Source organism: Littorina saxatilis, linkage group LG7, assembly GCF_037325665.1.
Source record: "Littorina saxatilis isolate snail1 linkage group LG7, US_GU_Lsax_2.0, whole genome shotgun sequence".
In the NCBI taxonomy this organism is placed as follows: Eukaryota; Metazoa; Mollusca; class Gastropoda; order Littorinimorpha; family Littorinidae; genus Littorina; species Littorina saxatilis.
In genome coordinates this window covers 32,868,228-32,896,178 of record NC_090251.1, presented here as the reverse complement: position 1 = coordinate 32,896,178, position 27,951 = coordinate 32,868,228, and the positions used below count along the sequence as shown (strand labels likewise).

The following is a 27,951-nucleotide window of genomic DNA, read 5'->3' as shown; positions in this document are numbered from 1 at the left end:
TTTAAAAACAATTTCATCTTATTCCTTGTCGGTTCCTGATTCCAAAAACATATATATATGATATGTTTGGATTAAAAACACGCTCAGAAAGTTAAAACGAACAGAGGTACAGAAAAGCGTGCTATGCAGCACAGCGAAACCACTTCCGCGCTAAACAGTCTCGTCAGTTTCACTGCGTTTTGCACGAGCGGCGGACTACGGTCATTGTGAAAAAATGCAGTGCGTTCAGTTTCATTCTGTGAGTTCCACAGTTTGACTAAATGTAGTAGTTTCGCCTTACGCGACTTGTTTATCGTTGTCATCGTTGTTGTTCTCAGCACAGATCTAGATGCTTTTGTTTAGAAGGGGAGTACGAGTAGATGATCCCGCTTTAATAGTAAATATCCGCATTTTTCAGATGAACCTGAGCCAACGTGCGTCATCTGTAATAACCCAATCTAGAACGGACAAAAAGCTGTGCACCAGACTGAAAAGGGGGTAAAAGGCCTTAAAAAAGCCAGTCAGTTACGTAATGTTTCACTGACGTTCCAAGTAGGCCAGAGACTACATAAGGAGTGTAGGCAAGAGTTCTGCAACGCCAACTCGATAAACCGTGATAATAGAAAACGCACAACAGAGGAATCAGCGAATGTGGCTACCCTACGTTCGAAGCAGCAAAAATTTGACTTTGCGCATGACTGCTTGTTTTGTGGCCAGCCTGCTCTTGAAGATGACGAAAAGAAAGTATGTCCAGATGTGTATTTTGTACGTTCGTTTAGTTTTCAGCTTAAACTTCTTCAAGCATGCCAAGAACGAGGTGTAGGGGACAAGTGGGCAGAGATCGTTCGAGGTCGCCTTGAATTTGCACCAGATCTGCATGCAGCTGATGCAGTATATCATAATCAATGTAATGTAAATTTCAGAACAAAGAAAAATGTGCCAATTTCATTTAACTCTCATCCCGATACCCTGGCGAAAGAAACGACGAAAGGACGACCAGAAGATCCAACTCGAACAGAAGCCTTTCTCCGAGTGATTTCCTATCTTGAGGACAATGAAACTGAACAGGTGACTGTAGGCGACCTTTGCAAAAAGATTGGACAATATTGTGATGAACCCTTTTCTGAAAAACACATGAAAAGGAAGCTGGATCAGCATTTCGGTAAAACCATCATCATTACCAGCACCAACAACAATTAGTCCAACATCATAACTTTCCATGTTACTGCAGCGGACATTTTATACTCATTTTCAAGAACTCCAAAAGATGAGGATGCAACGACTGAGAAGCTGCGAATTGTAGAAGCTGCTGCAAAACTGATCATGTCTGACATCCGGGAGATGAAATCAAACAAAGACAAGTATCCCACAAGAGATGAAATCGGAAACCTTGAACACAATCTTGAGTATCTGCCCGAGTCTGTCAAGCTCTTTCTCCAGACACTTCTGCACAGGAAGAAGGAACCACAGCTGAAAATTGCATCGCTGGGACAAGCTTTGGTGCAAGCAACATGTCCAAGGATTGTGATGGCACCTCTTCAGATAGGGCTTGCTGTCCAGCTTCACCATCTGTTTGGTTCAAGGTATTTAGTTGATCACTTGAACAAGCTAGGGTACTGCCTTTCATATTCTGAGGTCAAGATTTTTTAGCAGTGTGCTGCCGTGAATCAAGGCACAGATCTAGCTGGCATGACACCAAATAGCTGCAGATAATGTGGATCATAACATCAGAACCTTGGATGGTAGTGGAACTTTTCATGGAATGGGAATTATTGCAGCAGCAACTCCAGGAGCCAGATCTTTCAAACCAGTTCCGCGAAACCCGGATGTGACTGCTGTAAGTACCATAAAGGCAGGTCATATTCCAGTGCAATACTACAAAGCTGTGTCATCTGATTTGTCATTTAAATACAGCGAACTGCGAGACATGTCGGTGGAGGATGCCACTTGGAAACTGGACCTGCTGTGGAAGCTGTCATGGCCTCTGCGCTCCCCCAGACCTGGATGGTCTGGAATGATGCAGTCTGTCTCAAATGGCCTCTATCCCGGCAAGAGCACTGTGACTTTCCTTCCGATGATCGACATGGATCCCACAAACCTGAGCTGCATCTTTTCCACTCTGCAGTTCGTGTCATCCTTGGCAGCACGTTATGATGTGACACCCGTGCTCACTTTTGACTAACCCCTTTGGTGGAAGGCACAAACGATTGTGGATTGTGAACCACACGAAAGTCCTCTTCGTTCCATTGTTCTGCGCCTCGGGGGCTTCCACACAGAGATGAGCTTCCTGGGTTGTATCGGCCACCTCATGGGAGGATCAGGTCTGCAAAAACTCCTTGAAGTCGTCTTCGCTCCTAACGCTGTTAGCCACATGCTTTCTGGGAAAGCTATCGCCAGGGCTGTCCGTGGCCATTTACTCGTGGAAAGTGTCCTAAATGCTTTGATCACTTCAGCAACGTTCAACTCACCTCTCCCGTCAAGCATAGATTCAGAAGCTCGTGCAATGGGACCTGTGGCAGAGGAAAATGACGTTAAAGTTCCTCCGGCAAGAACTGAAACAGCTATGGAAGAAGATGGAATCTCTGCGCCTTGTGAACCAAACAGGAACACTGAAATGAATAGTACAGTGACTTCAGCAAATCCCATCCTTCAGTCAGCGCTTTCTCTGTACGATCAAATCACACGACAAGATCTTTCCACTCAAACAAAACATGTCCTGCAAAACACAAAACACAACACAAAACAACACAAAACAAAAGTTTCACGACCAAAGTCGGACTGCACGATTGTGGCTTCAGTACTTGGAACTCATTCGCATACTACGCCGGTTCCTGAAAGCAGAACGCACTGGTAACTGGCAGCTTCATCTGGATTCTCTGCAACAGATGCTCCCATACCTGGCAGCTGCTGGCCATTGTTCGTACAGACTTAACTGATGTAAATGTCCCTGAGACACTGAGATTAGGTCATTTAAGATTTCCCCAAAACTCTATAGACTAATGATTTCCATTGGGTCATTCCCTAACCCCCACTCCACCTACGACGCCCTCCTTGTTCATTATCATTATTCGCCAGCCTTCGACAGTACCGGACATTGAGGGGTACGGTGAGTAAGCCTACACGGTTATTGTCTTGTATATATATGGTACTTTTTGTTATTCGCGCAAGCAGCTTGCTGTCTGTTTGCTGTGTTACATAATGCATATTGTATGATAATGTTAGATGTTTTTGTTTTTCATGTTCTTTTCTTTATAATGATGGAGTCCCCACAGAGAGACAGCAATTCAAGCGGATCCCAGCGAGAACAAACTACAGAAAGAACAGCTTCCTCCCAAGAACAATCAGGGACTGGAACGAGACCCCTTCATCCCTCCTCCTCTCACACCCCCAGGCCCCAGACTCCTGCATTGCGCAGGAGTCTATTTCCTGCATTGTGCAGGAACTCCCCAGCCCCCAGTAGATTCTAGCTAGGGTGTTTTTTTTTTTTTTTTTTTTTTTTTTCACTCTTTGGAATCTGCAACCCTCCACAATGTGACATAATGGTCAGCCTAAATGACCGTGGTCGCAATGTGGAAGAAGAAGAAGAATGATAACTTAGTCCGCAAGATGATGTTCTACTAAGAATATGCTTAAAGTTCGTCTGCCGAGTTGGTCATTAGAGTTACACAGCTTAACTTTATTATCTGTTCACGGCATTCAGGACTTGCGTGAGCAAATACTGTGAACGCATCTATTATTATTGCAAATCAGTTTGTTCCATGTGAAATGTCTCACAAAACCCTACAAAATGACATGTTACATGACCATATTTGGTTTTTTTACAAGAATTTTAACTTTTCCGGTAATATTGTGACGTCATAACCGTCCAAATGACCCACTTGCGCAACCCGCAGCAACCTCCTTTTTAACTATAATGTTTATGTGCCTATTTTCGACCTTTTCATAAAGAAAACAAGACTTTTGCAATTTTGTCCAACCTTCCCTTTTTTCAGACATAACTTTATGTGCCTATGTGGTCGTTGTTGAGAGGTGGTCGCCAGGGCAGGTTTGACTGTTTTGCATTCTGGAAATCTGTAACTGTCTATATATGTATACACACATTGACACACCCGTTCACTCTCACACATTGACACACCCGTTCACTCTGTTGTATTTTACACCCAGGACTTTGTTCATGCAGTAAGCAAGACTGGATGGAAGGATGCTTTCTACATTTATTTCAGAACAGCAAGAACAAGTTATAACAAGTCCCGTAAGGCGAAATAACAACATTTAGTCAAGCTGTCGAACTCACAGAATGAAACTGAACGCACTGCTTTTTTCACCAAGACCGCTCGTGGCAAAGGCAGTGAAATCGACCATCCAGAATAGTGCGGTAGTGGTCGCGCTGAGCAGGATAACATGCTTTTCTGTATCTCTATTCTTTTTAGCTTACTGAGTTTGATTTTAATCCAAACATATATCTATATGTTTTTGGAATCAGGGACCGACAAGGAATAAGATGAAATTGTTTTTAAATCGAATTCGGAAAATTAATTTTAATCATAATTTTCATATTTTTAATTTTCAGAGCTTGTTTGTAATCCAAATATAACATATGTATATGATTTTGGACTCAGAAAATGACGAAGAATAAGATGACATTATTCAAGGATCGTTTAATAAAAAAGTAATTTTATTTACAAGTTTTCAATTTTTAATGACCAAACTCATTCATTAGTTTTTAAGCCACCAAGCTGAAATGTAATACCAAAGTCCAGCCTTCGTCGAAGATTGCTTTGCCAAAATTTCAATCAATTTGATAGAAAAATGAGGGTGTGACAGTGCCGTCTAACTTTTACAAAAAGCCGGATATGACGTCATCAAAGGTATTTATCGAAAAAATGAAAAAAACGTCTGGAAATATCATTCCCAGGAACTCTCATTTCAAATTTCATAAAGATCGGTCCAGTAGTTTAGTCTGAGTCGCTCTACACACACACACACACACACCACGACCCTCATCTTGATTCCCCCTCTATGTTAAAACATTTAGTCAAAACTTGACTAAATGTAAAAAAGAGATGCATGCACATTGGTTTTGATAGTGCAAAATTCATTTCAAGAAGAGAAATGCAGCGACTTTGAATCACAGATGAAGCAGTATAATGAACAGAACACAGAACAGAGACACTTTCCAAATATACTTTGGAAAACTACAGCTCTGCAATAAACAGGAACACTCAAACTACAACAAACTTTTACAATATGCGATTAAAGAGAAATTTTCTCATACAAAATACGAACAGTTAAAAGTTAAAAGCCACTATCAAAATATATTGAGTAGTAGATAAAATAATGGATTGATTAAAATATGATCCAGAAGTTGAAGACGATACAATCAAAATAAAACCTTGACATTATCACAGATCATGATATACATGTACAAGTGCAACACGTTTTCATGGTAAAAAGACCATAACATATTTGTATACAACTTTTGAGCAACATTCAATGCTTTGAATTCAAGATAGTTGAAACAATTCCCCTTCAGGATTCCCAATTAGGATGATGTCTAATGAACATTTCCTTCACTAGCCCTTCACGACTATGAAGCATACCAAGTTCATGATGAAAATCTTTACGTATAAACACTTAACTCATCATGAAGAATATTTCAACTTCTATGGCTATCCAAAATTAACATTTAAAAGTCCTAAAGGAATGGGATGGCACATTTTTATCACATTTTGCAACAAAAACATTATTATAATTACAGCACACTGTTATCACAAATACTAGAAAAAATCTATGAGACAGCTAAAGATATAAAAGAAATGGAAAAGGGTGCGTGAGCTCCATAGGAGGAGGTAGAGATAAGTACATGTAGTTTGTTTGTTTGTTTGCTTAACGCCCAGCCGACCACGAAGGGCCATATCAGGGCGGTGCTACTTTGACATATAACGTGCGCCACACACGAGACAGAAGTCACAGCACAGGCTTCATGTCTCACCCAGTCACATTATTCTGACACCGGACCAACCAGTCCTAGCACTAACCCCATAATGCCAGACGCCAGGCGGAGCAGCCACTAGATTGCCAATTTTAAAGTCTTAGGTATGACCCGGCCGGGGTTCGAACCCACGACCTCCCGATCACAGGGCGGACGCCTTACCACTAGGCCACCGTGCCGGTAGCAAAATACAGGTACAGTGGAAACAACTGGGTAGCAAGTACCAGAGCGTGACAGTTCTCTCTCTCTCTCTCTCTCGATCTGTCTCTCTCTCTGCCTGCCTATCTCTCTGTTTCTATCTCTGTCTCTCTTTTTCTCTCTCTCTCTCTCGATCTATCATATTTATCTTATACTTGCGCTTACAAACTGAACTTTACAGACCTTACTCATAATCCTTGCTTTTTAGTTTCACAGCCTTGCAATCGGTCATTTTGGGGGGGGACCCAAGGATACAAAATAAACAACAAGCTATAACACAACTGTGGTTATGTACCACAAATCTACACCAGTTCTGGTCTTGAACACTTGAAGTACACTGGCCCTAAGAAAAGGTTCAATCACAAGAAGATTTTTTGTCGAATGACAAAAAAGAAAATAATGAATTTGAGCAAAAAAAGCTGGTGGTAAATTGACCTGTTGAGGGCAAGCAATCGTACACGCCGACACTTACAAATACAACACATTGACACGGCGAAAGAAAAGCAAGTGAGGTTAAAACCAAGAAGGTCATCATAGAAATGCAGATACAGTGGTACCTACAATGAAAGGACCAGCCAAGTGTCCCTACATTATAGGTGGCCTTTGCGACGGGCGCAGTGGCGTGACGGTAAGACGTTGGCCTCCTAATCGGGAGGTCGTGAGTTTGAATCCCAGTCGCTGCCGCCTGGTGGGTTAAGAGTGGAGATTTGTCCGATCTCCCAGGTCAACTTATGTACAGACCTGCTAGTGTCTTAACCCCCTTCGTGTGTACACGCAAGCACAAGACCAAGTGCGCACGGAAAAGATCCTGTAATCCATGTCAGAGTTCGGTGGGTTATAGAAACACGAAAATACCCAGCATGCCTCCCCCGAAATCGGCGTATGGCTGCCTGAATGGCGGGGTAAAAACGGTCATACATGTAAAAATCCACTCGTGCTGAAAACATGAGTGAACGTGGGAGTCATAAGCCCATGAACGAAGAAGAAGATAGGTGGCCTTTCACAAAAGGTATAATTTAGTCAAGATATTATAGACAAATTAAGGGAGAACAGAATAGGTTCTTCCATGATGATATCCTCTCATCAGATGGTTGTGTTGAAGATGGGCGCAGTGGCGTGGTGGTAAGACGTCGGCCTCCTAATCGGAAGGTCGTGTGTTCGAATCCCGGTCGCTGCCGCCTGGTGGGTTAAAAGTGGAGATTTTTCCGATCTCCCAGGTCAACTTATGTGCAGACCTGCTAGTGACTTAACCCCCTTCGTGCGCACGGAAAAGATCCTGTAATCCATGTCAGAGTTCGGTGGGTTATAGAAACACGAAAATACCCAGCATGAGAGATGTTCAACATGCTGGCTACGTCACCTGCCTTGACCTCTCACCAATTCATTGTAAAGCACTTAGAGAACGTCAAGCGCTCTATAAATCTCCCAAATTATTATTATCATTAAGATAAGTCTTGAACGTAAAAGAACAGGTTAGCCTTAAAACTCTCTCTGTCTCTCCCTCACACATACACAGCATGCATTGTGCATCGAGTGCAGTGGAATAAATCAGCTCTCTGTCTTACTTTCTCCCTCTAATATAATGTTCATTTACCAAACATATATACCGTACTTTCCGGGTCATAAGGCGCGACTTTTTTCCTCGAGTTCGACCCCTGCGTCTTGTATAACGAAGCGCCTAATCCGTGTATGAAATACGAAAAAAATCAAAGAGACCGCTTGAGTACCAGTCAAACAACTTGTGATAATGCATGTTTCAGCTACTAGGTACTGCCCTGCCTTTGATCTGGCCGCACACACAGATTTCCACTCTGTTAAACTCGGTCACTGACCGGTCACTGACCCCGGTGCAGGAAGTGTTTCCTCTCAGATATGACAGGGGAACCACCTCTCATGGCAAAAACTGGGTCATTGACCCCTGGGAAGAAGGTCGTGTCTATAAACAAGGCCACCCAGCTATCACAATGCCTTTGATCTGGCCGCACACACAGAGCACACATATTTTCACTCAGTTAAAGTCGGTCACTGACCGGTCACTGACCCCGGTGCAGGAAGTGTTTCCTCTCTCAGATATGACAGGGAAACCACCTCTCATGGCAAAAACTGGGTCATTTTGGTGCGCCCTATCGGCCCCCTGCGTCCAATGGGTGACTGGATTACAATTTTTTTTAAAAAGAAGGGGGTGCGTCTTGTATAACGAAGCGCCTTGTCACCCGGAAAGTACGGTAGTTGTTCCCTGAATGCTGCTTCTTTTGTGTCTCGTAATCTGCCTTTGTAATAAGCAGCATCAATCCCTGAAAGCGTCCTTGCAAAGCAGTGTAAATGTTCATGCCTGTCATTTGTTAGCACTTCGAGCATGTCATTACTTAATGCCTAACGGCTGCTTTCGCTGGTACATGACGTCCGTGCGCATGGCATATTTGCGTCCCTTTTTCAGTTCCGATCCTTCGTGGTAGATGTCATGTTGAAAGATCAACACAGAACCTGAAAGAATAGTCACGCTGATCAGTTAATTGCTCTTTATTTCTCAAAGCACGGCAGGAATTGAATGACATTCAATGCACATACTGACATAGATGTACATTGTGTGTGTTTGTGTGTGTACACACCCATGTGCTTATATATGTGTGTGTGTGTGTGTGTGTGTGTGTGTATGTATGTGTGCACCCATGCACATATATATCAGTGCGTGTCTACTGCTGTAAATATATACACAAACACACACAAAGAGTGTGCTTAGAAACAAGATATGATCGTTTTATCACTACAACAGATGCACAATATGTGACTGGTTTACACGCATAAATACACGCATTCTAATCTTCACCATAAATACATATTCACATAAACACACATGTGAAACTCCCATTCTGCAACAGGCACTCATAGTGTACTCTTTTCTTACCTATTTTGGGAACGACTTCAACCCTCTCTGTTTCACACCGTGACAAAAATGTTGTACTTCCTCCTTTGAAACCCTGCAACACACAGAGGCGTTATTTTAGTTTTCAACGTCTCACTTGTTTATTATTCCTGCTTGAAAAAACACTTTCCAAAAAAAGCATACTTGATTGACAGACTTTGAACACATACAAAAAGTAAATACAAATTAAAAAAACATAAACAAGAACGCTGAGGCGTAATTAACCATTCACTCAACCGAGACAAAGCGAGAGAAGGAGAGAGACACACACACACTGAGAGAGAGAGAGAGAGAGACAGAGACAGAGAGACAGACAGACAGACAGACAGACAGACAGACAGACAGACAGACAGACAGAGAAACAAATAGACTGACAGAGACCAGAAGATAATTTTTACCATGCTTGCAACAAAAATTGCAAGGTGACGCTATAATCTCTCCCATTTCAATATGACACCATTTGCATGTTGCAGGGGTGTACCTTAACTTTTTTTGCTACCGGCCAGGGGGGCCGGTAAGTCAAAAATTGAACCGGCCCCCCCAAATCCCAACCGGCCCCCAACTTGCCGGGATTTCTTACAACCGCCCCAGCGGCTCGTCGCTTGCTAACCACATACACAAAAGACGTACATTCATACTTATAATGCATACATGTGGATTTGCACTACTAATAACTACCACAAACACACAGAAAACTTGATGACTAAAATGCTATGTTTTAATATAATGATAATTAACCTTGTTTTAATAAAGAATTTAAAATAAAAGCCGCCACAAAGAAACAAGAAATCAAAACCACATTCACACCCTGTCACACAATCACACACTAAACCTCACTAAAAGTTACCCCCTTTATGTACCCCTACCACACAATTTACAAAGTAATTTACTATGGAACTTTACTTACCACATAAACACACACTACAAAAGAGTAAATCAGCATTTTTTTTTTAATTTAAATTATGTTTTTTGTTGTATAAAACCAAGTATAAAAAGCTGACTACAAACAAAACATTTTCTAAGTTGCTTTCTTGTTTTGTTTCTTTTTCTTTATGTCTGTGTTATTAATATTACTGTAAAAGTTGCATACCAGCCAAATTTACCACAGCTTAAGTCATAAATAATCAAAAGCATTACATTTCATTTCTATTTCCTAATGAAAACAAACAGATGTTCAGATTTCCTGATCCTAGAATTGTTCACAGGTGATCTTTATGCTTTTGATTCAGCAGAGTTGCATCCCTTGTCCTATTGTTGAAGGTCTGTCTTTTCTTCTTTATCACATATCGTGGATCTGGGTGGTTTTTTTTACTTCCTTAGTTGAAGGGAAATAATTGACAGCAGTAGTACTGTCACTACTTGTACTAAGTTGGTCAGCAAAGCTGGTGTTAACATATTTGGGAAAACGGTCTCAATGAGTATCCCTGCAGTCAATGACATAATTATATACATTTCCCAGAAACTGGATCAGTGGTACATAGCAGGCACATCAAAGGAAAAATACAGAGGGCTAGGGGGAATATGTTTGCTCTGGATAGGCGGTCAGATCAAAGGCAGATGCATTGTAAAAGCTGGTTGGCCTTGAGACCTGGGTCAATGACCGTTACTTGCAATCTGAACACAGCTGCCTGTCGAGACACTGACCTTCTTACTCGGGGTCAATGACCGAGTTTTTATCTGAGAGGAAACTGTTTTACAACATGTGAAAGTCTCTGAAGGATTGGTGAGCGCAGGATAAGATCAGAGAGGGGGTGAAGTGAATAGCGCAAAGAGGGGGGACGGAGGGGGGGTTTAACTATTTTGACTGCTGATGCAATCGCCAGCGGCTCGTGGCACTGGAGGGGTGATGACACGGTCCAGTGAGGCGGAGGGGGGTAGCTGTCTAGCCAATGCGTGTCTGACATTGATTAATGGTAGTCCTGAGTCCTCAAAGTGGGGGAAGGGGGGGGGGATGAGTGGGCAGTAGAGAAGTGACAGATTTTGAGATCGCCCGCAGAGATATTTGTTCGCCGGCCGTTCCGATTGACTACGTTGCCTAACGACTTTGTACTTCAGCAAAATTTGAACCCGCCGGGCGGGCGATTTCAGAGGAATTTCGAACTCGCCCGACGCGATTTGAAGTCGCCGCGGGCGAGCGGGCGAGCGCCTAAACTCACCCCTGATGTTGCAGACTCAATATGACGTTATTTTATCCAATAGTTTGCTGAATAGAGTTGAAAGTCAAGGTTTGAAGCATAAGCTTCATTCAACAAATTTCTTTATTGCGAGCAAATTTTCAATGTCCAACACCATACAACTACAACATACAAATGATAAGGAATAGACCATAGTTAATTTTATGTGTCTTGTTCCAAAAACAAAGAAAGTGGTTATGGAATGACACATAACATACACAGCCAAATTAACTCACCTCATTAAGATACAATTAACTCACCTCATTAAGATACAGCTGAAGAGTGATGTAACTTCTCTCTCCGTTTTCACGTCTGTACTCTCCATCATAGTGAGGTTTGAAGTACTGGCCAGAGTCGTAGCGCAAAAATCTCAGCCTTGGCAATAACAACAGAATAAACACATAAATCAATAATCACAAATCAAAAGCCAATACTGGGTGGTTTTTTTTTTTAAAAACATTTGATCACTGACAAAATGAAATGTTCATTGGACCTAAATCTTTGATCAATCTTTGAAATGGATGAACAGAATAGAGTTGGCAAGTAGTAATGCTGAAAAAATGAACACTTAGTTTTGGCAGGGACCTATATTTAATATAGGTCTATGGTTTTGGTTAGTGGATTTGCTTCTGCAAAGATGCCAGAAAGCAAAAAAGAGAATAAGTAATAAACAAGAAGAAAAAAAGTGAAGACAAGAGAAGTAAAGTTTCAGATTTGGTTTTCTAACGGATCATTGAGTTGTTAGCACATACAATCTGAAAATGACCTGTAAGGATTCCCTTCAGCGAGCCAAAGGGCGCATTGAAATTACGAACCACTGTGCCATCCTTCACATTAGTTATGCTGCCCACAACACCCTTGCCTGCTTGGTGCTTTGAACTGTGTCCCATCAGAATATATATTTGTTTGAGGGGGTCAAATGACCTTTAGTGCTTTTCTCTGAACCCTGAAGTTTCTGGCTTCACCATCTGTTCCTTAAAGGTTCAGGTATTTTGTTTGCTGACGACTATTTTCTTCACCTATTTTTGTTGTACATTGGTACCTTCGATGAAAGGTCACCTTTGGGACCAGCCAAAAGTGTTCCTACCTTGCAGGTGGCCTTTCATGACAGGTATGTTGGGGTGAAGTTAATAGACACAGGAGCTACAGAACATGTCCTCTGTTGGAAGGTGGCTCTCCAAAGGTCAGAGGGGAAATGAAAACATCGAAGTGTACTTATGTACGATTATGCTTTTGTTTGTTGTCTTTGTGTTAAGAGTGACGGGCCCAATGGCTTAGTGGTAATTATACGCCGGCCTCCAAAGCGGAAGGTCGTGGGTTCGAATCCCGGCCGCGCCTGGTGGGTTAAGGGTGGTGATTTTTCCAATCTCCCAGGTCAACTTATGTGCAGACCTGCTAGTGCCTTATCCCCCTTCGTGTGTACACGCAAGCAAAAGACTAAGTGCGCACAGAAAAGATCCTGTAATCTATGTCAGTATTCGGTGGATTATAGAAACACAAAAATACCCAGCATGCTTCCTCCAAAAGCGGCATATGGCTGCCTAAATGGCGGGGTAAAAACAGTCATACACATAAAAATCCACTCGTGCAAAAACATAAGTGTACGTGGGAGTTTCAGCCCACGAATGCAGAAGAAGAAGAAAATAAGTGTTATGAGTAATGTGATATGGTGCCAAAAGATAAATGTCCATGTTTGTGTACAATGAAAATGGACATTAAAGTATTCTTATTTTATCTTATCTTAACATGGCATATAGAACCAAGGAGGAAACTCTCTTCCAAATTTCTAGCAAATGTACCTTTCGTTCAGTCCCGCAACTTGGTGCCCATTCCACTCAGCGGGGACGAATGGTTTAACTCGCTGCCACAGTTTGTCTGCCTCCTCTATGCTGTCAATGATGCAGCGATCGCTGTTCCGCACATCCGTCATCAGCTGTTGCCTGCAACCACATGAAATTATGTACACCATCATGTGAATATTGTACGTAAATATTTTAACCAGTATGTAAGCAGTTTATTTAAAAGTTCTTTTATTAATTCACGTTGGCACCACACTGACATATATATTCCAAATTTTGATCGACCACATACAGAACAAGAGAGAGACAGAGAGACAGACAAAGAGAGACAGAAAGAGTGATAGAGAGACAGAAAGAGACAAACAGGGAGAGACACAGAGAGAGACACAGAGAGAGAGCAACTGACAGAGACAGAGAGACAGACAGAGAGAGATAGAGAGAGACAGAAAGAGACGGACAGACACAGAGTCAGACAGACAGAGAAAGAGACAGAGAGTGACAAAGAGAGAGAGACAAGCAGAAAGAGACAGAGAGCGAGTAGAGTAGGCCAAAGTATGACATCAGAATGGTGTCATCTCAGCTAATTAAATCCAACACAACGCAGGGAGCTGACAGATAGCGTCTGTCGGATGTTGTGAGAGTCGGTGTGGGTGCACGCGCGACCACATCTGACGCAACATCCGGTGGAGCGAGCCAGGCTGACGAAAGCAATCATCTGCTACACACGATGCCACAACCTCTGTGCTGCGCCGATTTAAAAACAGCTTTAATAAAAGCTGAGTCATAATAAGAAAGTAAAAACTTGATCCTGACTTAGGCAAACTACATACAGAAACGACACACAGGAAGACAACAAATGAAGGGCAATATACTCACCTCCCAAAACCTGTGTTAACTAGGGCTTTTTCATACCCCTTCTTTTCCGTGTCTTTGATATACTTCTGACATTCCTGAAACAAGGACAAAATAACATGAGCAAAATGAGGCCCTACCCTTCAGAAACTTGTATTCCCTGTTTTTCCGTGGCATTTTTGTTATTCCGCAGTAAAATAGAATAATGCCATCATCTGCGAAGGATACCCGGGGCCTATATTCTTTGGAAAGAAAGGGGTATTATCCATATATATATATGGAAAAGGGCATGTTCGGATGGAAAATGATTATGTATATCCAGACAGAAAAGGATGCATCATTACAAAAAAGGGGTATACATTATATATCCTTGAAGAAAATTCATTGTATATTCAGACAGAAAGGGGAATACATGCAGTGGAACCCCCCTTTTAAGACCCCCATTTTAAGACTCCCTCCTTTTTGAGACTCTATAGCTCTTTTATCAGACTTTCTGTTCGTAGCCTCTATAAATTGACCCCATTTTAAGACTCCCTCCTTTTTGAGACTCTATAGCTCTTTTATCAGACTTTCTGTTCGTAGCCTCTATAAATTGACCCCCATTTTAAGACTCCCTCCTTTTTGAGACTCTATAGCTCTTTTATTAGACTTTCTGTTCGTAGCCTTTATAAATTGACCCCCATTTTAAGACTCCCTCCTTTTTGAGACTCTATAGCTCTTTTATCAGACTTTCTGTTCGTAGCCTCTATAAATTGACCCCATTTTAAGACTCCCTCCTTTTTGAGACTCTATAGCTCTTTTATTAGACTTTCTGTTCGTAGCCTCTATAAATTGACCCCCATTTTAAGACTCCCTCCTTTTTAAAACCTGATTATCTCAGATTTGTGGAGGTCTTAAAAGGGGGGTTCCACTGTGTATCCAGACACAAGGGATGTATCCAGATATTCCTACCTCTGGTGTCAGCACGTTGTAGAGAACAAATGCCAGACGCTTGGCTTGATCCTGCGGTAACTTCACATCTTCACGCTCTATCTCCAGAGTAGCCATTCTTCGCAGCTTCGATCTTTCCTGGAGCAATGACAATCAAATAACTGGTATTCATAATGTTTTGAAACACAGCCTTGACTAAAACTGTGTATGTAGGTTTGTGTGTGTGTGAGTGAGTGTGAGTGTGTGTGTGTGTGTGAGTGTGTGTGTCAGTGTGTGTGTGTGTGTGTGTGTTTGTGTGTTCATTTAATGGGCAACTGTTGTGGAGATCGCTAGATACCACTGGAATTGAATGGAAGGATAAAGAACAACAATACGTGTGCGCGAACAATGTTATGACCTGGCAATGTTACATTTAGCATCTGTACAAACATAAAAGTGAGGTATAAAACATAAGATGGGTTAATGTTTGGAACCTTTAATAAATGAGCCTACCGAATATAAAACATTCACAAACATAATTATGTCATGTGTTAGGATAACCTGGGTAGCTATATCAGTTTCACACACACACCACACACACACACACACACACACGCACACATGCACAGACAAGACAAAACATTCAGAAACAGATGTTAGGTGTTGGGATCATCTAAAACAAAAAAACAAAACCCAATTTATAAATTGCAATGCAAAACATTCACTGACAGATGTCACTATATCAGTAGTTGTAGGTATTAAGATTATGGCATGAATCACACACGAAATGCAGTTGAATACAATTATACAAATTATTCACTAACATATACAGCCTGTGAAACTAAAACCGAAAATAGTCTGGAAATTGGAATTCGCGTTAGTCTCTCTCTCTCTCTCTCTCTCTCTCTCTCTCTCTCTCTCCGATCATTCCAAAATACTTACACAGAACTCCCGCAAGTCAAATTTGATGATATGTAGCGCAACAGTTACTGCTGAAGTAGTCTTCTAGCTCTGCCGTCTGAGTGTGGTCTGCACAATGTTTTATTGGTCATCATCGTTACTAAGTATAGAATATTATTATTCGTAGCTGGGCTTGGCAGCGGAGTTCTTCCGAGTTTGGACAAAGGAGGCGAGAAGAGATCCGGGATACCATAGGCACATGAAGACAAATACATTTTTCGGCGACACGTTTTTGTGTGTATGTGTGTGTGTGTTGTTGTGGTGGTGGTGATGGTGTTGTTGTTTTGTTTTCTCTCGTTTTTCTCAGTTATTGTGTTGTAAGTAAGCATTCTGACATTCAGCAGGGATGTCGTTAGGCGTCGGACATCGGACATATAACGATGAAAATCCCCAAAATGCCAAATGTCCGATTCACATTGCGGCGATTGCCGCATGTCGGTCAGATGTCCTATCGTTTTAGCCTGAGCGTGGTCATTGTCCGATATGTACTCCATTCCTTTGGACAGCGCGATATTCGTTAATTTTCATTTCAAGATACAAATCTTCTAAAAGACCGAACGCTCTCGTGTTCAGCTGACACTGAAGTTGCCAGTGCCGCGTGCGGATCTGTTCTTTTGTCGGGAATTCCCGAACCGTTTGCGGTATGCGCCGTTTGGGTATAACCGTCTCGGTGCAGCGCACTGATCTAAAAATAGTGGATTATTTTTAGATCAGAGCATGCAGCTGCTACAGGAGTACGGGAGACAACTCCAACTGACTAAATTTGTAGTCTGCTTTTGTTTTCGATACGAGACGAAGCACTGAATTATGCCGCTGAAAAAAAACTAAAGCCTGCAAAAGATCAGCATTAGATCAAACCGATCATTTTGTTTTTCAACTTTTATCCAAATCATGCAGTTTGTAATCAAAGTAAGAGCTCTGAAGTTGTTCATGTTTTTTTGGTTTTTTTTTGGTTTCTTTGAAACTAAACAAATACAACATTATATGCACACTGTCTTGATGTATTTACTATATTATGTGTGGGTCCACAGCGCGCGCGCGTGGGTCTGTGTGTGTGTGTGTGCGCGTTTGTGTGCGGGCGCATGACTTTGGAACAATTCCATGGAATGTGTTGTAAGCTGTTTGGCGCAAATTCATAATGTCCTATTACACTTTCTGAAAGCGGTCAAATGTCCTATTGATGCTGAAGAACTCAGGACATTTGTCCTATAGGTATGAATTTGTAGCAACATCCCTGATTCAGATCCGCAACAATCTTTGCAGACACACTGTTGCCTGGGTTTCTGGAGATTTGCCACGCAAAACGGATGGTCACAGTGGTGCATACTAAGGCCAAAAAAAAAAAAAGTCTGTTTACGGTAACATAGGCCAAAAAAATAGGGTCGGTAGGTCATGATTTTTCTTTTTCTCCAAAAAACCATATTTTTATGTTATTTTGCAAAAAAAACAAAGATTTTTTTTTCTTTTTTTTCACAAATGCCAAAAAAAAGTCTAGGGTCGCGCGAAAAAAATAGGGTCGGTCGGGTTACCATAAACAGACTATTTTTTTTTTGGCCTAATCATTCACCTCTTTGACTAACCATGGTTGGCTGTCACAGGTGCGGACGGTGCGGACGGGGCGGACGTGTACACTTACAAACAAACATTACATTTTTGGTTCTCAATATTATGGGTAAGCATGCAACTGCGCTGCCAGGGTGGTTTTATTAAAAAAAATTTGATTGCATGTATCAACTATATGCTGTGATTTGCTGTTCACTCAACTTTTTTTTTAATCATTATTTTCTAAAAAAAAATAAAAAAAATGTATAAGTAGTAGTAGTAGTATATTCTTTACTGGTATGTATAAATAAATACGTTTTATCTACAGCAAAAACCACAACACACCTGCGATATACTGTACTATCTAAAGATTAGACTATTTTATTATATGTTATGCATGATAATGGACGGGGGCCCGGGTAGCTCAGGTGGTAGAGCACTGGACTTGTGATCGAGAGGTCGCTGGTTCGAATCCGGGCCGGGACGGACACGGGTCAACTTTATGTGCAGACCCAGAGACGGTATCCATCTCCCACCCCCGTGTCACCACAATGGCACGTTAAAGATCTTGGTCATTCTACCATAAGTGCAGATGGCTGATACCACCTAAACACGCAAACATCAAAAAGCCGTGAGGGCGTAAAACTCGAATCGTATAAACCAATTCATGTCCAATATAGGCAATTAAGACCTGACGGACAATAAGCCCCTTACAATTTACTATGATAATGGACTGCAATTGTCACATGTAATTTTACATGCAAAAGATGGCAGCTCTTAGAAGTTTCTGTGGGTTAGAGTTTTTTTAATTGTATTTCAGGAAGAGTGCAGAGGCTGGGGGGGGGGGGGGGGGGGAGTATGTGTGTGTGTGCAAGGGGTCATGTTGGGGTAATAAAAAATAAAATCAATTTCTAAATTGTTTTGGAAGCTAGAGCTTTGAAACTTCACTCTTCTAGATGTCTATGGCCTCATGGCATAATGCATGCTTGGGTGGCCGCGTGGTAACGCACTTGCGCTCGGAAGCGAGAGGTTGCGTGTTCAGGCCTGGGTCAGGCCGCAATTTTCTCCCCCCTTTCCTAACCTAGGTGGTGGGTTCAAGTGCTAGTCTTTCGGATGAGACGAAAAACCGAGGTCCCTTCGTGTACACTACATTGGGGTGTGCATGTTAAAGATCCCACGATTGACAAAAGGGTCTTTCCTGGCAAAATTGTATAGGCATAGATAAAAATGTCCATCAAATACCCGTGGGACTTGGAATAAAGTAAAAAAAATTCCATCTCACACGGCATTAAGTCTCAGGACATGAATACACGCATGCAGGAAAAAAAAAATATGGGTAGCGCCGTATGTATGGCAGCTCGCTTTCCCCGGGGAGAAAGCAGCCCGAATTTCCATGAGGGTAACCTCACTGGACTGTAAATCTTATCCAATCCAATCCAATCCAATCCAACCCTGATCAAATTTCAAGGTTATAATGGGGTAGATCTAATGTTTGAGCAAACAAATGGAACATTTCTCATTTTACTCAAACAGTTTTTAAGTTGGAGCTTTGAAACATCTTACACTTTCAGGGATTTATATATTGCTTCTAGACATGATCCAAGTCTGGTAGATCGATCTGGGTAGTCACATATGTTAAGGTCCCAGCAGGGAAGAGGTTGGGTCAGTGATTCAGAAAATATAATTTTTTTGAATGCTTATGGAGCTTGAGCACCAGTTGGTTTATTTGCTTTTGGTTGGTATGTGCAGTTTGTGACCCTCTTTTGGGAAAATATATTTCTCCTTTTTTTAACTGTTTGTTTTCCCTGTTTTCTTCCTGACTCTTTGTATGCACTTAGCAGTGATTACTCAATTCTGTTGTAATTGGTAGCCCTTTGCAAGAAATCAGAATTTTACCTGGAAATTGAAGTACTCATACTGGAGAACTCCCCTTGAATCCATGGCTTTCCCAGGAAAGTAACTGTCTTACCAACAAAGACATATTTGGTGAATCGGAAAAAGTGTCTTTCTTTTGAGCAATCTTTCTTTTGTGTTCTAATCACATTGTCTGTGTGTTCTAGCAGCGAGGGCAGGCCAGCAAACTATGTTTAGAACTGCTAAATTTTGTTTCTGGCTGAGATGGGGGGGGGGGGGGGGGGTGTTTCCCACAGAGGCCACACAAAAGTACCTTTTAAACAATTCCACTTTACAGAGATTGTATTTCCTCAGCTGTTGGCCAGCCTAATTCTTCTATTGAGAAAATAAGGTGTAGTGTAGAAATGTGATCCTGTGTACACATGCACACACCCATGCATACACACAACCACACACACAGCCGTCCACTGAAATGGTTAACATCCCAGATCTTCCATCTCTCTCTCTCTCTTGTGCGTGCGTGCGTACGTGCGCTCTCTCTCTCTCTCTCGCTCTAATAAGCTGCTTTCAAGATATTTCATCCATTTAATTGGATATTGGATTGATCCACAAATTCTTGAAGACAAGCAATGAAAATGAAACCTTGATAGTATCACACAGCACAAGTTTTAAGTACATGTACAACAAGTTTACATGCTAAAATGGCAATATAAATTGTTTTTGTATAAAACTTCTAAGCAATACCTAAAGTTTCATCCAAAATAAACTTCCACTCCATTGCCACAGTTAGGATGACAACTACTGAACCTTAGCTTCACTAACCCTTAACCATTAACAAACATAACATTAAGTTCTCATAGTATAATAACTACATGTAAAACGTACATATACAGCATATTATTTATAAAACGTCTGCGCAACCCCCAATTAGGTGTGATCCAAGTTACTCTGAACAATTCATATTCAATTGTCAGAATAAGGACAATGCATAATGAATATTAGCTTTGCTAAACCCTCTTTTCACCTATATGTGTATATCCAGTATACTGTGTAAAAGAAAACTAAAATTGTGAACTAACTCATCATGAAAAACAACTGAACATATGTGGCAACTTGAAAGCAAGTTATTTCCTCGTTGAGCATATCAAAACATCACTTTCGGGGCTACTTGCTAGAGAGAACAGGACTCTGTCATCCAAATGGAAACATAAAATGCACAATATATGTGGTTGTACTCCTTCAGGGGATTTGAGAAGTAACATTATTCGTTCCGAAAAAATCTAGACATTTTGATCACATTTTGCAAAAAAAATATTTTGATCTCATTTTGCACAAAAAACCCACCTCATTGCACATGGTTATTAAAAAAGGCCAGGGAAACAAGTAAGGCACTGCTTTAGTAACAGACATCTGAAGATTAAAGAAATCAAAGAGGGTGAGTTCTTCTTCTTCTTCAGCGTTCCAGAATTTTTCTGGTTACGTGTGAGCTCGTTTGCCCATTTGGGTTCCTCACACTATGCTCTGAGAGTGAGTTCCATGGGTTTGGGAGGAGGTGGTAGAGATTCAATACAGGAAATTGACCCGGTGTATGTAAGCACTCATACACTCTTACAAAAACAATGTAAAATAAATTGACAGAAGAAGAGACAAGGGAAAAAAAAGATAAAAATATAACAACATTAAAAAGGCTAAATTAAACCATCAAAGTCATAGCAATTCAGATAAATAAAAATATTCTATTATTATGCAATCTAAATACAGTAGCTAAAGTAAACGACTACCAGGGCTGGGATGCACAAAGTCAAAACTGAGTTGCACCAACCTGGGTTGAGAACCAGGCACAGGGTGGGATTGGTTGAAATCTCATGTTTTCAATTTCAACTACATGTAATCAGACCTTGGGGCTGGTAATTCCCACCTGGTCGGCTTTGTGCATCCCAGCCCAGATGGTTTTGTTTATAATAAGTCTTTTACAGTAAAAGCACAGTTGAGTCATAAAGCTCCCTCTCTTTTCTTTCTCTCTCACACACACACACACACACACACACACACACACACACACATACACACACACACTCTAACTCACACACACCTGCATTTAGTACATTGTACAGTGGAATAGACTTGCTCTGTCATTCCTTCTCTTTCTCATATGACTTGCAACTATCAAGCATATTTAGTCCCTTGTTCTTCTCTCTCAAGACTACCATGCTTGACCAGGGGCAGCAACGCCCCCCCCCCCCCCAAATGCCTGTCCTTTGAAAATGTTCATGCCTGTGTCATTAAAATATTATGGTTGCAGTGGCTGATACATGACATCTGATCGCATGGCGTATTTGCGTCCCTTTATCAGTTCTGATCCTTCGTGGTAGATGTCATGTTGAAAGATCAACACAGAACCTGAAAGAAAAATCATGTTGATCATTTCATTGCTCATAATTTCACAAAGTTAGAGGACGTGGAATACACACAGATGTATACGTTTACGGTAAAACACATACATATGCATACATGGGCATTTGCAAACATCTGCACACACACACACACACACACACACACACACACACACACACACACACACACACACACACACACACACACAAAAACCACACACACACACCAATCTGATTTATCTGTGGAACTGTTGCAGTTTTGTCTTTGTGTTTCCTAGAACAACAGTTGTGAAAATTCACTCTCAACTTTAGACCCAATCAAAGTTGCATGATAATTACAGCAACGAATCATGGTCAATTTGAAACTAATCTCTGCAATCTTAATATTCATTAAAACAAAAAACAAGGAAATATACAAATACAAGAGGCGAAGCCTTCTAGGCTCACGTAAGAAATCGACAAACAGTAACACAAACTCAATCACTTCGTCACACATACACACACACACACACACACACACAGTAAGCGGCATAGGTGACACTGTGCAAGAAAGCGAGACACTAGATCTAGATCTGAATGGCCGATTTCGAAGAAAAAACTAGTCTCGGCCCGCTCGGCAAAATAACAATGACCGAGACTTTCAGTAATTCCTTCGCGTGACGTCTAACCCTCTTACGTCATAATGTGACGTCTTCAAATGTTGTGACGTCTTCACTGAAATGTTAAAGTTTCTACCACAGACATACATACTTACGCACGCACGCACGCACAGACAGACAAATGTTAGCATCGCATAGGCTACACTTACGTGAGCCAAAAATGGCAACTCGGTGCATTTGTCAGATTTGATAAACCCAAGCCTCAGGTTGATCAAGTTGATCCTTTCCCAGCAACAACAAAGCTGGTCTGACAACAAGCCACCAAACATGTTATAATACGTGTATCTATTTGTCTTTATCACTACGCCTGAATATGCATTTTGTTCTCACCTGTTTTGGGAACAACTTCCACCCTCTCTAGCCTCTCTGTGTCATGGCGTGACAAAAACGTAGTACTGCCGCCTTCAAAACCCTGCAACACACAGAGATAGTGTCAGTGACAGACCCTGAGACTTTCACTGTGAACCTGGGTGTCTTATCGTGCATATGTGTGCACACGGGGGGTGGGGTGGGGGAGGTCGGTCGGACATAAATGAGAGTCAATTTGCACAAAGTTGACCCTTGGAAGTTAATCCCTTCGCAAAACCGGGATCGAACCCAAACCAACAGCATTAACTATTTTTGAAAGCCACCATGCTACCGACTCATCAAACAAAAACACCCAATTATCTTTATCACAGCTAGATTACATACACTGTGAGCCAAACTTACCTCATTAAGATACAGCTGCAAACTGAAGAAACTTCTCTCTCCGTTTTCACGTTTGTGCTTTCCGTCATAGTGAGGTTTGAAGAAATGGCCCGGGTCGTAGCGCAAAAACCTTAGCCTTGAAAATGCCAAATAAACAGGATATTCAGTGAAAGAGAAAAAAAGAAAGGGAAGAGCAAAAAAAGAGTTTCTTGCTAGCCTGAGTTCACCGGTATAATTCAGAAGCTAAAAAACTGGTTTGGGATATATAATTTATATGCAAACACTTTTTATTCCCTTATTTTTGTATTACGTGTTCTTTACAAATTAGTACCATATAAAAAACAACTTCTAAGACCCTCTTTTAAGACCCTGTCTTTCTCTCCAGATTTTCTGTTCACAATCTTTGTCAATTTAAGACCAGATTTTCTCAGATTTGTAATGTCTTAAAAAAATAAAAATAAAATAGGTTCCACTGTTTAAAAAAAAAAATAAATAAATAAATAAAAATAGGTGTAGTCTGGAACTTCACATAATCCTTACTCAATTTCATTAATTTTCAATGACATTGAAAAACTCCAAAGATAACAAAACATGATGCAGTCACTTGTGTCTGAGTGTGTGTGATGGGGGGGGGGGGCTATCCCGTGACCGGCCACCTGCAATGTACGGACAGGTTTGCACTGGCCCTGGGGTGTCCGTTCATGAGAGGGACTGCTGTAGCAGTAAAACTAGTGTGATACATAAATAATCAATTTATCCACTTGACTATATTCACAACAGGGACCTATCACTCTTCTTTGCATGTTTTTATGCCTACGATTTTTCAAATACTCTGCAACACATGTAACCCAAATACAACATGTGCCCGTACAATACCGCTTCTTGTATGAAAACATTGCTTCGGCCATGTTGATTTTAATCAACCAATTTTCTTGTTTACCTTTCGTTCAGCCCCACAGCTTGATGCCGGTTCCACTGTGCGGGGATGAAGGGTTTAATTCGCTGCCACAGTTTGTCTGCACCCTCTAAGCTGTCAACGAAGCAGCGATCGCTGTTCCGAAATTCAGTCACCAGCTTTTGTTTGCTGCCATAGTTAGAATAATATTACCTGTTATAATGATAATAATGATAATAATAATAATGTATACAATAACATGAATACAGTGGAACCTCTCATTTCAGACCTCTGGAAAATGTGAGAAAATCAGCTCTTTAAAAGTAGGGAAGTAGTCTTAAAATGTGAGAAAATCAGCTCTTTAAAAGTAGGGAAGTAGTCTTAAAATGTGAGAAAATCAGCTCTTTAAAAGTAGGGAAGTAGTCTTAAAATGTGAGAAAATCAGCTCTTTAAAAGTAGGGAAGTAGTCTTAAAATGGAGGTAAATTTACAGGGATGATCAACAGAAAATGTAGGGGAAAAAACAAGGTTCTAAGAGAGGAAGTTTTCATCAGGGAGTCTTAAATGGGGGGTTCCACTGAGTACACGTCAATCATTACCGGTCTGTAAGCTATTTAATCATTGTCATTTTCTTCTTTCATGTTTAATTGGCGCTGTACTGACATTTTTCGTATCGTGAAACACCATGCAAAATGGTATGTTACCCTAGGAGTATAAAGATTACGTCAATGCCAATGGCTTGTATGACAAAAAATCCATGTGACCACAGTGTGTAAGAATATGAATGAAGTCCCGCTTGGTAAAGTCTCCAGCAACAACTTTCCTATTCTTAGGTAGCTGTTGCAACATTAAAAAATTGCATGCAAGCCATCAGTGGAAAGGTAACCTGTGCATGCATGTAGAAATAAAATGTGAAATGGCACACAGAAAAATGTAACCAGATAGAAAGAGCAATTTCCCCCGAAATCGGTGTATGCTACATGAATGGCGGGGTAAAAACGGTCATACACGTAAAAATCCACTTCTGCAAAAACATGAGTGAACGTGGGAGTTTCAGCCCATGAACGAAGACGCAGAAAGAGCAATAAAACGTGAACTCACATCCCAAGCAGGGCTTGATGATAGCCTTTCCTTTCAGTGTGTTTGATGTACTTCTCACATTCCTGAAACGAGAACATCTATAGTGAGCCAAACAAAGGAGACCTTGCCTCTTATGAGACTTCTATTCTTCTTCTTCTACACTCATGGGTTGCAACTCCCATGTAAACTAGTCTTGTGCTTTGCACGAGTGGTTATTTACTTTTATGACTGTACCCCCATCCCAACCCCCCCCCCCCCCCCCCCCCCCCGCCACTTAGGCTGCCATAGTCCGTTATTCTGCTGTGCATGCTGAGTGTTTTTGTCTTTCTATACCCCATCAAACTGTGATATGGATTATAGGATTATAGAATTATATGATTATAGGATTATGTGCCTGCATGCATGTACACACAAAGGCGAAAAAAGGCACTATACATGTAGTAGCACATTAGTTGACCTGGGGTATCGAAAGAATATCCACCCTTAACCAACCAGCCGTGGTTGGGATTGAAACCCTGAACCTTCCCCAGGGGAGGCTGACGTGCTAACCACTATGCCATTGAGTCTTTTGACTTTTATTCAAAATAGTACAACATTAATATATAATCCTGACTGCTTAAAAATAATGTCCTTCCTGCCATCACAGATCTGCCCAGGCTTTCACATGGAAAAAGAGCATCCGTTCACATAGACAAAAAGCATCCTTTCATATGGACAAAGAGCACCATTTCATATGGACAAAGAGCATGCTTTCATATGAACAAAGAGCACCCTTTTACATGGATGAAGAGCCCCTTTTCACATGGACAAAGAGCCTCCTTTCACATGCACAAAGAGCATCCTTTCACATGGAAAAGGGGCATCCTTTGACATGGACAAAGTGCATCCTTTCAAATGGACAAAGAGCATCCTTTCAAACGGACAAAGAGCATCCTTTCACACGGACAAAGAGCATATTTTTCACACGGACAAAGAGCCTCCTTTCACATGCACAAAGTGCATCCTTTCACACGGACAAAAAACATCCTTTCACATGGAAAAGGGGCATCCTTTGACATAAATCAATCAATCAATGACGCTTATATCGCGCATATTCCGTGGGTACAGTTCTAGGCGCTCTGCAGTGATGCTGTGTGAGATGAAATTTTATACGGCCAGTAGATTGCAGCCATTTCGGCGCATATTTACCTTTCACGGCCTATCATTCCAAGTCACACGGGTATAGGTAGACAATTATTAACTGTGCCTAAGCAATTTTGCCAGGAAAGACCCTTTTGTCAATCGTGGGATCTTTAACGTGCACACCCAATGTAGTGTACACGGGGGGAGGGTTCGGACACCGAAGAGAGTCTGCACACAAAGTTGACTCTGAAATAAATTTCCGCCGAACCTGGGATCGAACTCACGCTGACAGCGGCCAACTGAATACAAATCCAGCGGGCTACCAACTGAGCTATATCCCCGCCCCACACATGGACAAAGTGCATCCTTTCACATGGACAAAGAGCATCTTTTCAAACGGACAAAGAGCATCCTTTCACACGGACAAAGAGCATATTTTTCACACGGACAAAGAGCCTCCTTTCACATGCACAAAGTGCATCCTTTCACACGGACAAAAAACATCCTTTCACATGGAAAAGGGGCATCCTTTGACATGGACAAAGTACATCCTTTCAAATGGACAAAGAGCATCCTTTCACACAGACAAAGAGCATATTTTTCACACGGACAAAGAGCCTCCATTCACACGCACAAAGTGCATCCTTTCACACGGACAAAAAACATCCTTTCACATGGAAAAGGGGCATCCTTTCACATGGACAAAGTGCATCCTTTCACATGGACAAAGAGCATCCTTTCACACGGACAAAGAGCATCCTTTCACACAGACACACATACCAAAATCAATAGCGTGGCTGGATTCTGTATGCTGGATATTTTTGCTAAATTAATGTAGCAGGTTGACATAGGTGTCATTTAAAAGATCAATTAAACAAAATAAAATGTCTTACAAGTCTCAAACATTGTGTTCTGAATTTCAGCCCAAAAAGGGATACATGTATCCAGATATTCCTACCTCTGGTGTCAGCACATTGTAGAGAACAAATGCCAGACGTTTTGCCTGATCCTGTGGTAACTTCACATCTTCACGCTCTATCTCCACAGTAGCCATTCTTCGCAGATTCCTTTCCTAGAGCAAAGAAAATCAAATAACTGATATTCATTATTTTGTTTAACACAACCTAGACATATATGTACTGTATTTATAAACAGTGAATGTAGGTTTGGTGTGTGTGTGTGTGTTTCTCTCTCTCTCAAATTTCCTAATTTTCTGTTAATAAAGTCTGTAAATGTACCCCCATTCCTTAATTGTTGCTGTTGGATAATCTAACACAAAAACAATTACAGTTTAAATAATTACAATACAAAACATTCACAAACAGTAACAGACATTAGGCGCAAGAGATAATCCATCACAAAAGCCAGTCTAGTCTAAACATAGGATCGCACGTGTCGGTAGTCTAGACTCTGCTTCTGGAGAAATTGTCACACCAAACGCAGTCTGTTCTCAAACTAGAATCGAAAGTAGAATGCGCCCCATACCTGCTTCTCTTGCGTCAGACCATAGATGTGTATGTGTGACCAAGGGATATCTATGGTCAGACGGACTTATTATAATCACTCCGAAATACTTACAGACAGCTGACGCCAGTTGAATCGGACGATGTGCAGAAGCTGTGGCTGTTGAAGTATTATTCTACTTTTGCCGCATACAAGTGGTCCAAACATGATTGTTTTTATTTGTATTGACCAGCATTGATGGTTACTTTCTAGCCGAAACCGGATTTCCTAGTGGTACTCTTCCGTATTTGGGCCAAGGAGGCGAGAAGATGGCCTGGACACCACAGGCGCAGGAAACGTGAACATTTTTAGAGGACACTTTGTTTTATCATAATTATGATATCATATCATTATCATATAATATCATATACATGTAATAACCGAGGTCCCTTCGTGTACACTACATTGGGGTGTGCACGTTAAAGATC

General features: G+C 41.3%; 2 protein-coding genes across 4 annotated transcripts; both read right to left on the bottom strand.

Moving 5' to 3' along the window:
* Window positions 1–4,179: 4,179 nt before the first annotated feature.
* On the bottom strand, window positions 4,180–16,023 carry LOC138971214 (uncharacterized). The gene is made up of 7 exons (XM_070343891.1): window positions 15,769–16,023; window positions 14,869–14,985; window positions 13,942–14,015; window positions 13,066–13,206; window positions 11,527–11,641; window positions 9,075–9,147; window positions 4,180–8,653 (listed from the first exon to the last, which is right to left on the bottom strand). The coding sequence occupies exons 2-7, from the start codon at window positions 14,962–14,964 to the stop codon at window positions 8,532–8,534; spliced, it is 621 nt and encodes a 206-aa protein (XP_070199992.1). The 5' UTR covers window positions 14,965–14,985; window positions 15,769–16,023; the 3' UTR covers window positions 4,180–8,531.
* Window positions 16,024–19,753: 3,730 nt separating this feature from the next.
* On the bottom strand, window positions 19,754–27,758 carry LOC138971208 (uncharacterized). 3 transcript variants are annotated; one of them, XM_070343880.1, is made up of 8 exons: window positions 27,599–27,757; window positions 26,979–27,092; window positions 24,920–24,981; window positions 23,865–24,008; window positions 22,946–23,060; window positions 22,565–22,646; window positions 21,431–21,582; window positions 19,754–21,353 (listed from the first exon to the last, which is right to left on the bottom strand). In XM_070343880.1, exons 1-7 carry the CDS (start codon window positions 27,689–27,691, stop codon window positions 21,473–21,475), a joined length of 720 nt encoding a protein of 239 aa, XP_070199981.1. In that variant the 5' UTR covers window positions 27,692–27,757; the 3' UTR covers window positions 19,754–21,353; window positions 21,431–21,472. The 3 variants fall into 3 exon arrangements, with proteins under 3 accessions (XP_070199981.1, XP_070199980.1, XP_070199983.1); XM_070343879.1 differs by having other exon boundaries at window positions 19,754–21,582; XM_070343882.1 differs by lacking the exon at window positions 23,865–24,008 and having other exon boundaries at window positions 19,754–21,582; window positions 27,599–27,758.
* Between the last annotated feature and the right edge of the window lie 193 nt (window positions 27,759–27,951).

Coding starts and splice junctions, on each gene's coding strand:
- LOC138971214 (XM_070343891.1), bottom strand. CDS start 14,964: ATGGCTACTCTGGAGATAGAGCGTGAAGATGTGAAGTTACCGCAGGAT. Junction 13,207..13,941: donor GTTAACACAGGTTTTGGGAG/GTGAGTATATTG, acceptor ATGTGGTTGCAG/GCAACAGCTGATGACGGATG. Junction 11,642..13,065: donor GTTGCGGGACTGAACGAAAG/GTACATTTGCTA, acceptor GTTATTGCCAAG/GCTGAGATTTTTGCGCTACG.
- LOC138971208 (XM_070343879.1), bottom strand. CDS start 27,691: ATGTTTGGACCACTTGTATGCGGCAAAAGTAGAATAATACTTCAACAG. Junction 24,982..26,978: donor ACAATGTGCTGACACCAGAG/GTAGGAATATCT, acceptor TTCTCGTTTCAG/GAATGTGAGAAGTACATCAA. Junction 22,647..22,945: donor TGCAGCTGTATCTTAATGAG/GTAAGTTTGGCT, acceptor TGTGTGTTGCAG/GGTTTTGAAGGCGGCAGTAC.